General features: G+C 47.6%; 1 protein-coding gene across 1 annotated transcript; it reads right to left on the bottom strand.

Annotated features, from left to right (window-relative positions):
- Nucleotides 1-13778, bottom strand: LOC149452283 (olfactory receptor 2AP1-like). The gene is made up of 2 exons (XM_089689553.1): nt 13101-13778; nt 1-957 (listed from the first exon to the last, which is right to left on the bottom strand). Exons 1-2 carry the CDS (start codon nt 13776-13778, stop codon nt 1-3), a joined length of 1635 nt encoding a protein of 544 aa, XP_089545679.1.
- Between the last annotated feature and the right edge of the window lie 699 nt (nt 13779-14477).

Raw genomic sequence — 14477 nt, 5'->3', positions numbered from 1 at the left:
TTATGTGCTACAGGATAAATATGTTGTATATTTAATACAGATTTTTTTTGCTGCTGTCTTCACATCACTGTTTCTCAAAGTATAAATAAAGGGGTTTAAGAGTGGAGTAAGAACTGTGTATATAAGAGCAAGAAATTTGTCATTTTCCCTTCCAGTAGGTATGATGTATACAACAAGAACTGCTCCAAAGAAGAGACTGGTCACAACAAGGTGAGAGGAACAGGTAGAGAAGGCTTTTTGTTTGCCTTCAGCTCCTTTGATTTTTAAGATAGCTTTAATAATGTGAATATAGAAGGACATAATAATGAGAACTGAGAAAATGCTGGCAAAAATGGCTGTTAAAATTGAGACTAATTTGCTCATGGAAGGATCAGAGCAAGACAACATCTGAAGTGGAGCCAAATCACAGATGAAATGATTTATTTGGTTTGGCCCACAGAAATTCAATTGGGCTATAAAACCAGTAGTCACAGAAGAAGCTGAAAAACCAGCAACCCATGGTGCCACAGCTAATACAGCAAATAATTCCTTCCTCATAATAGCGGAGTAATGTAAAGGGCTGTTAATAGCTAAGTCCCTATCAAAGGCCATAGTGACTAACAAATAGCATTCTGACATACCCAACCCATTGTAAATATACATCTGTGCAAAACATTCAATGAAAGATATCCTCTTATTTCCTGAAATTAAATTAACCAGAAGCTTAGGTATAGTAACCGTCACAAACAGAATTTCAAGAACAGCAAATGTACTTATGAAAAAATACATCGGAGTTTGAAGCAAGGGCTCAGTCCTAACTAAGACGATGATGGTAATATTTTCTATAATGCAGATGATGTATGCTACCAAAATAAAGCTAAAAAGTAATATCTGGAGTTGCTTTAGGTCTGAGAAAGCAATTAAAATAAATTCTTGTACAATGGTCTTATTAAGGTCCTTTTTTATAGAGTAGAATCCCTGTAAAAAAAATTTAGAGAACTGTCATTAAAGGGGTTTGCAGAGGGAACAGAAATCTCATATTTGTTGTTGACCAGTCAAATATAGAAGTTTTCATGTCCCTTTATTGTTTCAATTTAAAAGATAACTAAAGTAATGTAAAATCATATAACATAATGCATTCAGAGAAAATATTTTCTAACTGGCAGGCTCACAATTCTAAGTTTCATGGCAAAAAAACCTATTCTTGTGACCAAGAAAACAATAAATGGGAAGCCAATGTGAGAAATGTGAAAATTGCCATCTGTGAACCATTATAAACCCTCAGCTTACTATTGCTATAAAATGTATTGTGTGTAACAAAGTGTATCATGAACTGTATACTTACTAGAAATTTCTCAGCCATAGTCCAAGTAGAATGCATATATGTGATAGAACAACATAAGATGACAATCAAATAGCTGAAATAGTATGCAGACTGCAATTTATTAGCATATATACTGTATCTACACATGTAAATAGATAAACAAACCTAGATGAGTGCTGGGGTTTTAATACCCAGGGGTCCAATCTCAATTAAAATTTATTTTCTTGTTTCTCCTTTTGGAGAAAAAAAATAACATTGGAGAAATATTGAATTAATAGCAGTGTAATATTTTTTGGATTCATACATAAATAGTAAGAACATTTCTTAAAATTTTTGTTTAATGCTGTTAATTTTATTTGCTAGGGGAATCAATTTAGACAAATAAGAATAAGCACTGTTTAAAAAAAGTGTGTTTTTTCACTGAAACTTTTCTGTACATTTTTAGATATGTTTAAAAGAGATTTGTTTGATGTAAACATTATCAATTTGTCTTAAAAAACCTTTTTGCTATGAATAATTTGTAATTCTATATATAAATCTTGACATCTATATTTCCTCAAAATTTACATAGGTTCTTTTGCCAGCTTTACATTTGTGCTTATTGCTGCTTGTTAGCACCTATTTAATAGCAATAAAGGTTAATGAAAAAAATGTTAAAAATTAAAAGCACTCCTGCCCCATCCCTGTGTCCAGACAAAAATGCAAACGTGCATAGGTCCTGCTTACATATGTAAACAGGGATTTTACCACACCTTGAAGGTTGGTGTTAGAAATCCTGGGCCATAAGTCATGATTAAGTCTTTCAGGGTATGCAAAGGGAAAATTGGGTGTGCCCGTACCATAAAACATTAAATATTAGCCTATTACATTCTTTATATTTGAATTAGAAATTATACAAACATAAGAACCAAACTCATTACATAAAGCAAAATATGGGTATCTACCGATCAAAAGTAGAAACTACAGTATATACTGTGCAAATAGTAGTTATATAGGGGTGAGGGGGTATATCTATCATGGCTCCATGCTTTTCAGTTTTTATGGCTCAGTGAATGGGGTCCTAAACTCTTGGAAAAGATGAAAGAATGACCATGGCATCCATGTTTCTAAAAACTGATCTATTCTATAATTTTCCTGTGATAATAGCCATTCTAAATTGATAATATTGTCTACTTCCATTGTCCATTCTGAGAAGGATGGTATAATGGTAGGCTTCCAATGTGGAGGTATTACTGTTTTTGCTGCCATAAAAAATGCCTAAGAACATCTTTTTTCTTTTTTTTGGCAGATTTATTGAGCCCAGAATGGTAAAGAATATTGCAACTTTAGGTGTCAGGAATGGACTGGCCAGCTATGGTGGGACTCACCTGCCTTTCGATCTGCAGTACCAGGGCTGGCCAGCGGGTGTTCCCAGCAATCAGAGACTCAACTTTGCAGCCAGCTAACACCTGTAACTGATGATGCTGGGGTATTTAAGGGATGGCCAGACCCACAGACTCTGCCTTGGTGTTGTGTTTGTCCTGGGCCCTGTATCTGTCCTGCATCCTGTTTCTGTTCCTTTGCTGACTTCTCCTGCTCTGATCCTGGCTTGTGACCCTGACCATCCCTCTGTCTGACCCTCTGTACTACGCTGCTTGCTACCTGTTCTGATCCCTGGCTTGTGACCCCGACCATCCCTCTGCCTGACCCTCTGTACTATGCTGCTTGCTACCTGCTGAACCTGGCCTGTGACCCCGACCATTCTCCGCTTGCTCCCCCTGTACCTACCTGCCCAATTGATATTGACCCGGCCTGCCTGACGACGCTTGCATTGTATGTACTGTTATCTGTGGGTGGTTGGTTTGGTTTGTTTGCACTGTGTTATGTTTAGTATTGCACTGCGTTTATGTTTGTACTGTTAGTGTTAATAAATTATATTGTTTATAACATATCTGAGGTCTGCGTTTCCCTGCTTCAGTCACACACCTCTGGTCATACCTGGGAGCCCTGACATTACACCAAGGCCAATCCTGACCAGAAGTGGCTGCACAGGGAAGCCATCTTGGCTTGTTGATGGGAAGGATGGATCTTGATGAGGTTGAGTATTTATATCTGCTAGTGTTTGATGACAGGGAGTATGCTTATCAGACTCTGAAGGAGTATACCCGGGATGAATTGCTAGAATGTATACGGCTCGCTCATGTTCTAGTAGATCAGGGCACAGTGTTCTCTGAGGTGCAGCCATTGATTGAGGTTTGTGCAGAGTTGGTTTCATCTGGTTCCCCCGAATGCAGGGATGAATTTTTGCCACCATTTAGTGCAGACCAGGTAGAGTCCCTGGTGTGGTTATTAGAGGATGATGTGGGTTACTTTCTGGAGCGTTATTCCACATGTTCACCACAGACACTGAGAGATTGTATAAACGCAGTGCAGTCATTGACCAGACAGGCTTTGTGTAAGCTCAGCTTTGTTCAACCCCTACTGCAGACATGGACAGACTTGTTGCACCCAGCCTCAGTCAGCTTACAAAGACCCAGTCCTGCTTCTAACTCTACTCCTGTATTCCCACCAGCTCCTCCAGTTACAGCCCAGTATACTTGGCTATCTACCGCATGTCAGTACCCTGTTCCCACTCGCTGCACCTATCCTGCCTTTAACCCTGTAAAAAAGCCCTCTGTAGCAACTGCTCCCTCTCCTGTTCCATCCTCCAGTTCTTCTCTGTCTCCAGCTGCTCCATTCGTTTGCAGACCTGCGTTTACTTGCAGTGCTCCAGTAGTTAAAACCAGAAAAAAGCGAAAATTCTTTCCAACCAATACCATCCTGCCAGTATCCAAACCGGTGAGCCTGCTTTCCGTGGTTCAGACTGATGCCTGTACGCAGCCTGAAGCCTCTACTCGGCCTGAAGCCTCTACGCGGCCTGAAGCCTCTCCTCAGCCTGAAGCCTCTACTCGGCCTGAAGCCTCTACTCGGCCTGATGCCTCTACTCGGCCTGATGCCTCTACTCGGCCTGATGCCTCTACTCGGCCTGAAGCCTCTACGCGGCCTGAAGCCTCTCCTCGGCCTGAAGCCTCTACTCGGCCTGAAGCCTCTACTCGGCCTGATGCCTGTACTCGGCCTGATGCCTGTACTCGGCCTGATGCCTCTCTTCGGCCTGAAGCCTCTACTCGGCCTGATGCCTCTACTCGGCCTGATGCCTCTACTCGGCCTGATGCCTCTACTCGGCCTAATGCCTCTACCCAGCATGATGAACTGATCCAGCCTGACGATCCTATTAGGCCAGTTGACTCGATGCCCGCTGTTGATCCAGATGATCCGGTACCTGATCCGGTGCCCGCTGTTGTGCCAATTGACTCAGAGCCCGCTGTCGTACCTGGTGACTCGGTGCCCACTGCCTTGCCAGATGACGCGGTGCCCGCTGGCAAGCCAAATGACCTGATGCCTGGTGACCTAGTGTCCGCTGTCATACCTGATGACCCGATGCCCGCAGTCTTGCCAGACGACTCGGTGCCCGCTGTTCCGCCAGTTGACTTGATGCCCGCTGTTCCGCCAGTTGACTTGGTGCCCGCAGTCTTGCCAGACGACTCGAAGCCTGCTGTTCCGCCAGTTGGCTCGGTGCCCGCAGTCCCACCAGTTGACTCGATGCCCGCTGTTTCGCCAGTTGACTCGATGCCCGCTGTTTCGCCAGTTGACTCGGTGCCCGCAGTCTTGCCAGACGACTCGGTGCCCGCAGCCTTGCCAGACGACTCGGTGCCCGCAGCCTTGCCAGACGACTCGGTGCCCGCAGTCTTGCCAGACGACTCGGTGCCCGCTGTTCCACCAGTTGACTCGATGCCCGCTGTTCCGCCAGTTGACTTGGTGCCCGCAGTCTTGCCAGACGACTCGAAGCCTGCTGTTCCGCCAGTTGGCTCGGTGCCCGCAGTCTTGCCAGACGACTCGGTGGCCACTGTTCCGCCAGTCGACTCGGTGCCCGCAGTCTTGCCAGACGACTCGGTGCCCGCAGTCTTGCCAGACGACTCGGTGCCCGCAGTCTTGCCAGACGACTCGGTGCCCGCAGTCTTGCCAGACGACTCGGTGCCCGCAGTCTTGCCAGACGACTCGGTGCCCGCAGTCTTGCCAGACGACTCGGTGCCCGCAGTCTTGCCAGACGACTCGGTGCCCGCTGTTCCGCCAGTTGACTCAATGCCCGCTGTTCCGCCAGTTGACTTGGTGCCCGCAGTCTTGCCAGACGACTCGAAGCCTGCTGTTCCGCCAGGTGGCTCGGTGCCCGCAGTCTTGCCAGACGACTCGGTGCCCGCAGTCTTGCCAGACGACTCGGTGCCCGCAGTCTTGCCAGACGACTCGGTGCCCGCAGCCTTGCCAGACGACTCGGTGCCCGCAGCCTTGCCAGACGACTCGGTGCCCGCAGCCTTGCCAGACGACTCGGTGCCCGCAGTCTTGCCAGACGACTCGGTGCCCGCTGTTCCACCAGTTGACTCGATGCCCGCTGTTCCGCCAGTTGACTTGGTGCCCGCAGTCTTGCCAGACGACTCGAAGCCTGCTGTTCCGCCAGTTGGCTCGGTGCCCGCAGTCTTGCCAGACGACTCGGTGGCCGCTGTTCCACCAGTCGACTCGGTGCCCGCAGTCTTGCCAGACGACTCGGTGCCCGCAGTCTTGCCAGACGACTCGGTGCCCGCAGTCTTGCCAGACGACTCGGTGCCCGCTGTTCCGCCAGTTGACTCAATGCCCGCTGTTCCGCCAGTTGACTTGGTGCCCGCAGTCTTGCCAGACGACTCGAAGCCTGCTGTTCCGCCAGTTGGCTCGGTGCCCGCAGTCTTGCCAGACGACTCGGTGCCCGCAGTCTTGCCAGACGACTCGGTGCCCGCAGTCTTGCCAGACGACTCGGTGCCCGCAGTCTTGCCAGACGACTCGGTGCCCGCAGTCTTGCCAGACGACTCGGTGCCCGCTGTTCCGCCAGACGACTCGGTGCCCGCTGTTCCACCAGTTGACTCGGTGCCCGCAGTCTTGCCAGACGACTCGGTGCCCGCAGTCTTGCCAGACGACTCGGTGCCCGCTGTTCCGCCAGTTGACTCGATGCCCGCTGTTCCGCCAGTTGACTCGGTGCCCGCAGTCTTGCCAGACGACTCGGTGCCCACTGTCGTGCCTGGTGACTCGGGGCCCGCCGCTTCGTCTGGGGGCCCAAGACCTGTTGCTCCGCCTGAGGGCCCGAGACCTGTCGCTCCATCTGGGGGTCCGGCGCCTGCCGCTCCGCCTGGGGGCCCGGCGCCTGCCGCTCCGCCTGGGGGCCCGATGCCTGTCGCCCCGCCTGGGGGCCCGATGCCTGTCGCCCCGCCTGGGGGCCCGATGCCTGTCGCCCCGCCTGGGGGCCCGATGCCTGTCGCCCCGCCTGGGGGCCCGATGCCTGTCGCCCCGCCTGGGGGTCCGATGCCTGTCGCCCCGCCTGGGGGTCCAATGCCTGTCGCCCCGCCTGGGGGTCCGATGCCTGTCGCTCCGCCTGAGGGCCCGAGACCTGACGCTCCATCTGGGGGTCCGGCGCCCGCCGCTCCGCCTGAGGGCCCGAGACCTGTAGTTCCGCCTGGGGGTCCGGCGCCCGCCGCCCCGCCTGGGGGTCCGAGGCCTGTCGCCCCGCCTGGGGGTCCGAGGCCTGTCGTCCCGCCTGGGGGTCCGAGGCCTGTCGTCCCGCCTGGGGGTCCGAGGCCTGTCGCCCCGCCTGGGGGTCCGATGCCTGTCGCCCCGCCTGGGGGTCCGATGCCTGTCGCCCCGCCTGGGGGCCCGATGCCTGTCGCCCCGCCTGGGGGTCCGATGCCTGTCGCCCCGCCTGGGGGTCCGATGCCTGTCGCTCCGCCTGAGGGCCCGAGACCTGACGCTCCATCTGGGGGTCCGGCGCCCGCCGCTCCGCCTGAGGGCCCGAGACCTGTAGTTCCCCCTGGGGGTCCGGCGCCCGCCGCCCCGCCTGGGGGTCCGATGCCTGTCGCCCCGCCTGGGGGTCCGATGCCTGTCGCCCCGCCTGGGGGTCCGATGCCTGTCGCCCCGCCTGGGGGTCCGATGCCTGTCGCTCCGCCTGAGGGCCCGAGACCTGACGCTCCATCTGGGGGTCCGGCGCCCGCCGCTCCGCCTGAGGGCCCGAGACCTGTAGTTCCGCCTGGGGGTCCGGCGCCCGCCGCCCCGCCTGGGGGTCCGAGACCTGTAGTTCCGCCTGGGGGTCCGGCGCCCGCCGCCCCGCCTGAGGGCCCGAGACCTGTAGTTCCGCCTGGGGGTCCGGCGCCCGCCGCTCCGCCTGAGGGCCCGAGACCTGTAGTTCCGCCTGGGGGTCCGGCGCCCGCCGCCCCGCCTGGGGGTCCGAGGCCTGTCGCCCCGCCTGGGGGTCCGAGGCCTGTCGTCCCGCCTGGGGGTCCGAGGCCTGTCGCCCCGCCTGGGGGTCCGATGCCTGTCGCCCCGCCTGGGGGTCCGATGCCTGTCGCCCCGCCTGGGGGTCCGATGCCTGTCGCCCCGCCTGGGGGCCCGGTGGCCCGCTGCTTGCTGCTTCGCCTGGTAGCCCGATGTGCCTCTGCCCGGGGTCCTGCCCGATGTGCCTCTGCCCGGAGTCCTGCCCGATGTGCCTCTGCCCGGAGTCCTGCCCGATGTGCCTCTGCCCGATGTGCCTCTGCCCGGAGTCCAGCCCGATGTGCCTCTGCCCGGAGTCCAGCCCGATGTGCCTCTGCCCGGAGTCCAGCCCGGTGTGCCTCTGCCTGGTGTGCCTCTGCCCGGAGTCCAGCCCGATGTGCCTCTGCCCGGAGTCCAGCCCGATGTGCCTCTGCCCGGAGTCCAGCCCGATGTGCCTCTGCCCGGAGTCCAGCCCAATGTGCCTCTGCCCGGTGTACCGCTGCCCGGAGTCCTGCCCGGTGTGCCAGTCTTTGATATCCCGCCAGTTACCAGACCCGGGCGGTGGAACATTTTTCCCAGCTAGGACTGTTTGGAGCGTCCTGAGGCCGCTCCTTGAGGGGGGGGTACTGTCAGGAATGGACTGGCCAGCTATGGTGGGACTCACCTGCCTTTTGATCTGCAGTACCAGGGCTGGCCAGCGGGTGTTTCCAGCAATCAGAGACTCAACTTTGCAGCCAGCTAACACCTGTAACTGATGATGCTGGGGTATTTAAGGGATGGCCAGACCCACAGACTCTTGGTGTTGTGTTTGTCCTGGGCCCTGTATCTGTCCTGCATCCTGTTTCTGTTCCTTTGCTGACTTCTCTTGCTCTGATCCTGGCTTGTGACCCTGACCATCCCTCTGTCTGACCCTCTGTACTACGCTGCTTGCTACCTGTTCTGATCCCTGGCTTGTGACCCCGACCATCCCTCTGCCTGACCCTCTGTACTATGCTGCTTGCTACCTGCTGAACCTGGCCTGTGACCCCGACCATTCTCCGCTTGCTCCCCCTGTACCTACCTGCCCAATTGATATTGACCCGGCCTGCCTGACGACGCTTGCATTGTATGTACTGTTATCTGTGGGTGGTTGGTTTGGTTTGTTTGCACTGTGTTATGTTTAGTATTGCACTGCGTTTATGTTTGTACTGTTAGTGTTAATAAATTATATTGTTTATAACATATCTGAGGTCTGCGTTTCCCTGCTTCAGTCACACACCTCTGGTCATACCTGGGAGCCCTGACATTAGGTATGTTGTCGCTGTTGACTTATAATAAAGATTTAAGATCTTGCCCCCAAATGTTTAATAGGGGACATTCCCACCAGATGTGGGTCATAGTCCCTGTAGCCCTATGACATCACTAAAAGTTATTTTTCTTTGTTCAACTTTGTTGAGTTTCTGGTGAGGTGTAGAACACAGAAGGAGTTTAGGGAAGCAAACAATTACAGAGAACACTGTGGAGCCATGTGAAATTTGTGTTTATGGCCAGAGCCTGGTAAGGTGCATGTTCTGAAGGTTGAGGTGTGGAACAGAGATGGTCGTTGGAATATACACGTGTGGTGATAGTCCCTTACTTCATGTGAGTTTCACTCTAGTGTGGAGAATTTATGATTTAAAGGCATACTACACTTTGGATAAAAAGGATATCTAGGTGAAGAATTTTGGAAGAGACACATACAGTTGTGCTCATAAGTTTACATACCCTGGCAGAATGTGATATCTTGGCCATTTTTCAGAGAATATGAATGATAACACAAAAACTGTTCTTTCACTCATGGTTAGTGTTTGGCTGAAGCCATTTATTATCAATCAACTGTGTTTACTCTTTTTAAATCACAATGACAACAGAAACTACCCAAATGACCCTGATCAAAAGTTTACATACCCCAGTTCTGAATACCGTGTATTGTCACCTTAACCATCAATGACAGCTTGAAGTCTTTTGTGGATTAGGCTCTTTATCTTTTCAGATGGTAAAGCTGTACATTCTTGGCAAAAAGCCTCCAGTTCCTGTAAATTCTTGGGTTGTCTTGCCTGAACTGCACATTTGAGATCTCCCCAGAGTGACTCAATGATATTGAGGTCAGGAGACTGAAATGGCCACTCCAGAACCTTCACTTTATTTTGCGGTAGCCAATGATAGGTCGACTTGGCCTTGTGTTTTGGATCATTGTCATGTTGGAATGTCCAAGTACGTCCCATGCACATCTTCAGGCCTGATGAATGCAAGTTTTCCTCCAGTATTTTTTGATAACATACTGCATTCATCTTGCCATCAATTTTGACCAAATTTCCTGTGCCTTTGTAGCTCACACATCCCCAAAACATCACTGATCCACCTCCGTGTTTCACAGTAGGAATGCTGTACCTTTCATCATAAGGCTTGTTGACTCCTCTCCTAATGTTTATGGTTGTGCCAAAAAGTTAAATTTTGGTCATCACTCCAATTGACTTTGTTCCTGAAGGTTTGAGGCTTGTCTCTGTGCTGTTTGGTGTATTGTTTAACGGGGGGTGTAGACTTTTTATATATATATTTGTATAAGTAGCTTGTATCCAGACTACTGAAAACGTGTAGATGTTGAGGATTTACAGTGTGTGACGTAAACTATAGATTCATGTTGTACATCTGTAAATTATTGGCTCAAGTCCCATTCCCATTTCATCAGAAAAGGTAGGATATAATTTTCTGATGGTGTGACAAGAAGGAAGTAAACAATAGAGAGGCCATGTTGAAATGAATGACAAGGCTTTGCATAAGGTTTAAAATGTCAACAACTAAGGAAGGTCAAAAGGTTTATTACCTAGAGAGGTAAGGAAATGTTGAACCTGTAAAGCCTGCAAAAAGGACAGCTGGGAGAGGCGATAGAAGAGAAGGACGGGGGCCGCTCTGTGCAATTCTATTGCAGAGCGCAGGTAACTATGTTATTTTTTTTTAAATCACAAACATGGTAAACTTTACAATAACATAAAAATTTCAATTGGGACCCATTTTAGATGCTTGCACCTTTGTTAATGTACTAGATATACTGTATAGGGACATGCATATAACCATATCCACAATTCAACTTCTCTGCTTAACACATCAAGTACATGGGGATTTCATTATTGTCAGCTGGTCGTCTATCTAATGATGAACAGTGAAGCACCGATTTTCGGCTTTCAGACACAGACCCTCGTTTTAGTTGCCCTCCTCAGATATCATTTATACAGTAGGAGAGGGTTTAGCTCCTATTGTTTTTTTTTTTTTTTTTTTTGCAGGGACCTCGGAGATTCTTTCAGGTGGGAGAGGATGGCTGAGCTACCTTCTTTATTTACTTATCCTTCCCCTCTCCCCCCCTCTTTTTTTTCTCTTTCTTTTCTAACACTCTTTTTCCTTTTCCTTTTGCTCCCCACTCTGTTTCTTTTCTTCTTAATATTGTTTTTTTTTTTTTTTAATGTCCCAACATATTCGCACTTTCTCCGAAACAAGCTTACAGGAAGAATGAAATGCTGGCTGCACCTTGTATTTGTCTTTTCAATGTAGAGGCCCCATGTGCTTCCACCATGTCGTTCCTGTGTACTTAGGCACTCCGTAGCAGTATAGGGTTTGCTTATTTTTTTCCATACTGGGATGACCCTAACAGTTCATACCTGATTTGTATTCTGTATATTTTCTGTTACTGAATCGAGTAAGATACTGTTTTATATTAATACTCGTTTTTTTAATTTTTTCTCTGTTGCTGTGATTACACTTATGTAATTTTAGATTATATTTGTTATCGTTACTATTTACCATCAATAAATCATTTATGGAAAAAATTATTAAATATAACAGTTTTCCATATCTTACTAAATTTGAATTATTGAATTGTAATATGGTGTGGAGTCAGGGTCGGACTGACCATTCAAGCACTCAGGCCCTGGGTCAGTAGGGGGCCCCATGAAATGCCCCTGGTACCTTTTTTTTTTATAGGCTTTTTTGGGTGTGTTTTGAGTGTGGGCAAGGACACGGGCCTCATGATCCCCTATTTCCCGGGGGCCCCATGAGTTGTCAGTCCGCTCCTGTGTGGAGTGGTTTTGTGACATGACATATTCAGGTCAGTTCATGAAGAAAATTAGATAGCAAGTACCAGAGAAACAGAATGTTACTCTTTATTTACTAAGTTATATAAATCCCATTCATTTTTATTCTATCTGTCTTATCTCTTATACGATTTTGACAGAAGTTTAGCTTTTATGTGCATATTTATTCTATTACAACTTGGACACAAATGACCACAGCTAAGTATAGTGATTATGTTTTCCTGTATTTGAGATTTGAAGATGTAGCAAATAAATATATTTTTTTAAAGGATATGGCCGATAAAGATTTTCACATGGCATGACATCTGAAATACATATTCCAAACATGGACACCTGGAGAACATATTTCAGGCTTATACAGCAAGAAGATTTATCTTCAGCATGGACACCAGGAGAACATTTTCAAGTATGGACAACCGCAGGCCATATTCAAGGCATGGAAACCTGCAGAGCTTATTCCAGGCATAGACACCTTGAGAACATATTCCAGGTATGGACAGCTTGACAACATATTCCATACACGGACATATAAGGGATACTATGTGATAATGTTAGTCGGTGGACCCATATTATGATATCATAATTGCAAGAGAATAAAGACACACACCAAGATATGCATAAATTCTGTTCCAATGTATTTATGTTGGGTTAAAGTTTTGTTTCGACAGTGGATGACCTTGGTTACATAACACAGCAGAAAAGAGACTATGGCTACATGCACAATAGATGACAACAGAAAGAAAGTCAGTTGAGAAATGACATAGGGTTTTCATAACAATCCACACACACTGCAGCTTGGCATCCAGTTCCAACTGTTGTTCATATACTATACCTGGTAACTTGACTTGTGTCAGTTGCATACAGTATACACACAAGATGAAAAACTTATATACATGATATAAAATGGAGGTTAGCTGTAAAATGTTCTATTTCCATTCCCCCCTCCCCATTAACAATTAGAAGTTGTTCAGAAAATGAAAAACTTTGAATGGCATTCCACTATTGTATGGACAGCGTATTTACTATTTATTTCATTTTACCTAATTTTACACCTCTGCAACTAGAGATCATTTATAACAGTTATTTATTGCTAACTGTTATCAGCAGGTAATATATCACCTATACAATGATCTGTTTTTTTGGGTGAGCTGGTCAAACACTGAGAATACAACAATTACAAGAATCCCATTGGTTTATCAGACCACAAAATATATGTATTTAATTTCATATTGAGTTTTACTGCTGTTTTCACATCTTTGTTCCTCAAAATATATATAAAAGGGTCATGTAAACGATGAGTGTGGCTTATGGGCTAAATAGATAAATACCTGTATATTTGATAATTTTTTTTTTACCACTTTCTTCACGTCACTGTTCCTCAAAGTATAAATGAAGGGGTTTAAGAGTGGAGTAAGAACTGAGTATATGAGAGCAAGAAATTTGTCATTTTTCCCTCCAGTAGGCATGATGTACACCACTGATCCTGTTCCAAAGTAAAGTATGGTCACAATAAGATGAGAGGAACAGGTAGAGAAGGCTTTTTGTTTGCCTTCAGCTCCCTTGATTTTTAAGATGGTGGTAATAATGTGAGCATAAAAGGCTATGATAATGATGATAGCGAAAATGATGACAAAAGCGGCTGTTAATATTGTGGCTAATTTGCTCAAGGAAGGATCAGAGCAAGACAACATCTGAAGTGGAGCCACATCACAGGTGAAATGATTTATCTGGTTTGGTCCACAGAAGTCCAATTGGGCTGTGAAACCAGTAGTCACAGAAGAAGCTGCAAAACCACCAATCCATGGTGCCACAGCTAATAGAGAATATGTTTCCTTCCTCATAAAAGCAGAATATTGTAAAGGATTGTTAATAGCCAAGTTCCTATCAAAGGCCATGACCAATAACATATAGCATTCTGTTGCACCCAAACCATTGAAAACAAACATCTGTGTAAAACATTCAATGAAAGATATCCTCTTATTTCCTGAAATCAAATTATCCAGAAGCTTAGGTATAGCATCTGTCACAAACATAATTTCAAGAACAGCAAATGTACTTATGAAAAAATACATTGGAGTTTGAAGCAAGGGTTCAGTCCTAACTAAGACAATGATGGTAATATTTCCTGTAACACAGATGATGTATGCTATTAAAACTAAGAAGAAGAGTAATAACTGGAGTTGCCTTAGGTCAGAGAATGCAATTAAAATAAATTCTTCCACTGTGGTCTTATTGACATCCTGTTTTATAGAACTGAATCCCTGTAAAAAACAGAGAGAGCTGTCATTAAAGGGGCCTATTGAAGAAAAACCCCATATTTGTTTTTGACTAGTCAAATATAGAAGTCTTCATCCCGCTTTATTGTTTGTATATGTACATTGGCCAGACGGGAAGTGGTTCAAACAGGCAGGTGCTCTCCAGTTCCTGGAGGATGTCCAATCCTCAATACTGTGACCGCTGTGTCCGGTGGATATAGATCTTGATACTGGGTCACTGTGATTGGCCCAGGTGCTATGTGATTTGTTGTGACCAATCACAGTGATAACATGGAAACACAACTGTCATGAATGGCTTTCATTCCTGACAGTTTGCTTGCTATTGTGATCTCTGTAATTGGACACAGTGATCACATGCTACAGGGTAATTCACAGCGGCTCTGTGCCATGTGACAGCTGTAGCCAATCATAGCAATCACAATAGTAAGCAAGCTGTCATGAAAGATTTGAATGAAA

Source organism: Staurois parvus, unplaced genomic scaffold (assembly GCF_062004578.1).
Source record: "Staurois parvus isolate SC_StPar_1 unplaced genomic scaffold, SC_StPar_1.0 ptg000486l, whole genome shotgun sequence".
NCBI lineage: Eukaryota > Metazoa > Chordata > Amphibia > Anura > Ranidae > Staurois > Staurois parvus.
Note: the sequence above shows the minus strand (reverse complement) of the source record. Positions and strands in the feature narration are given on the sequence as shown.

Bases quoted from the DNA above. Each gene is read 5' to 3' on its own strand.
- LOC149452283 (XM_089689553.1), bottom strand. From the start codon at position 13,778: ATGTTTGTGACAGATGCTATACCTAAGCTTCTGGATAATTTGATTTCA. The intron at 958-13,100 runs GTAAAAAAAAAA...TTTTTTTTACAG, and splicing joins ACAGTGACGTGAAGAAAGTG to GGATTCTACTCTATAAAAAA.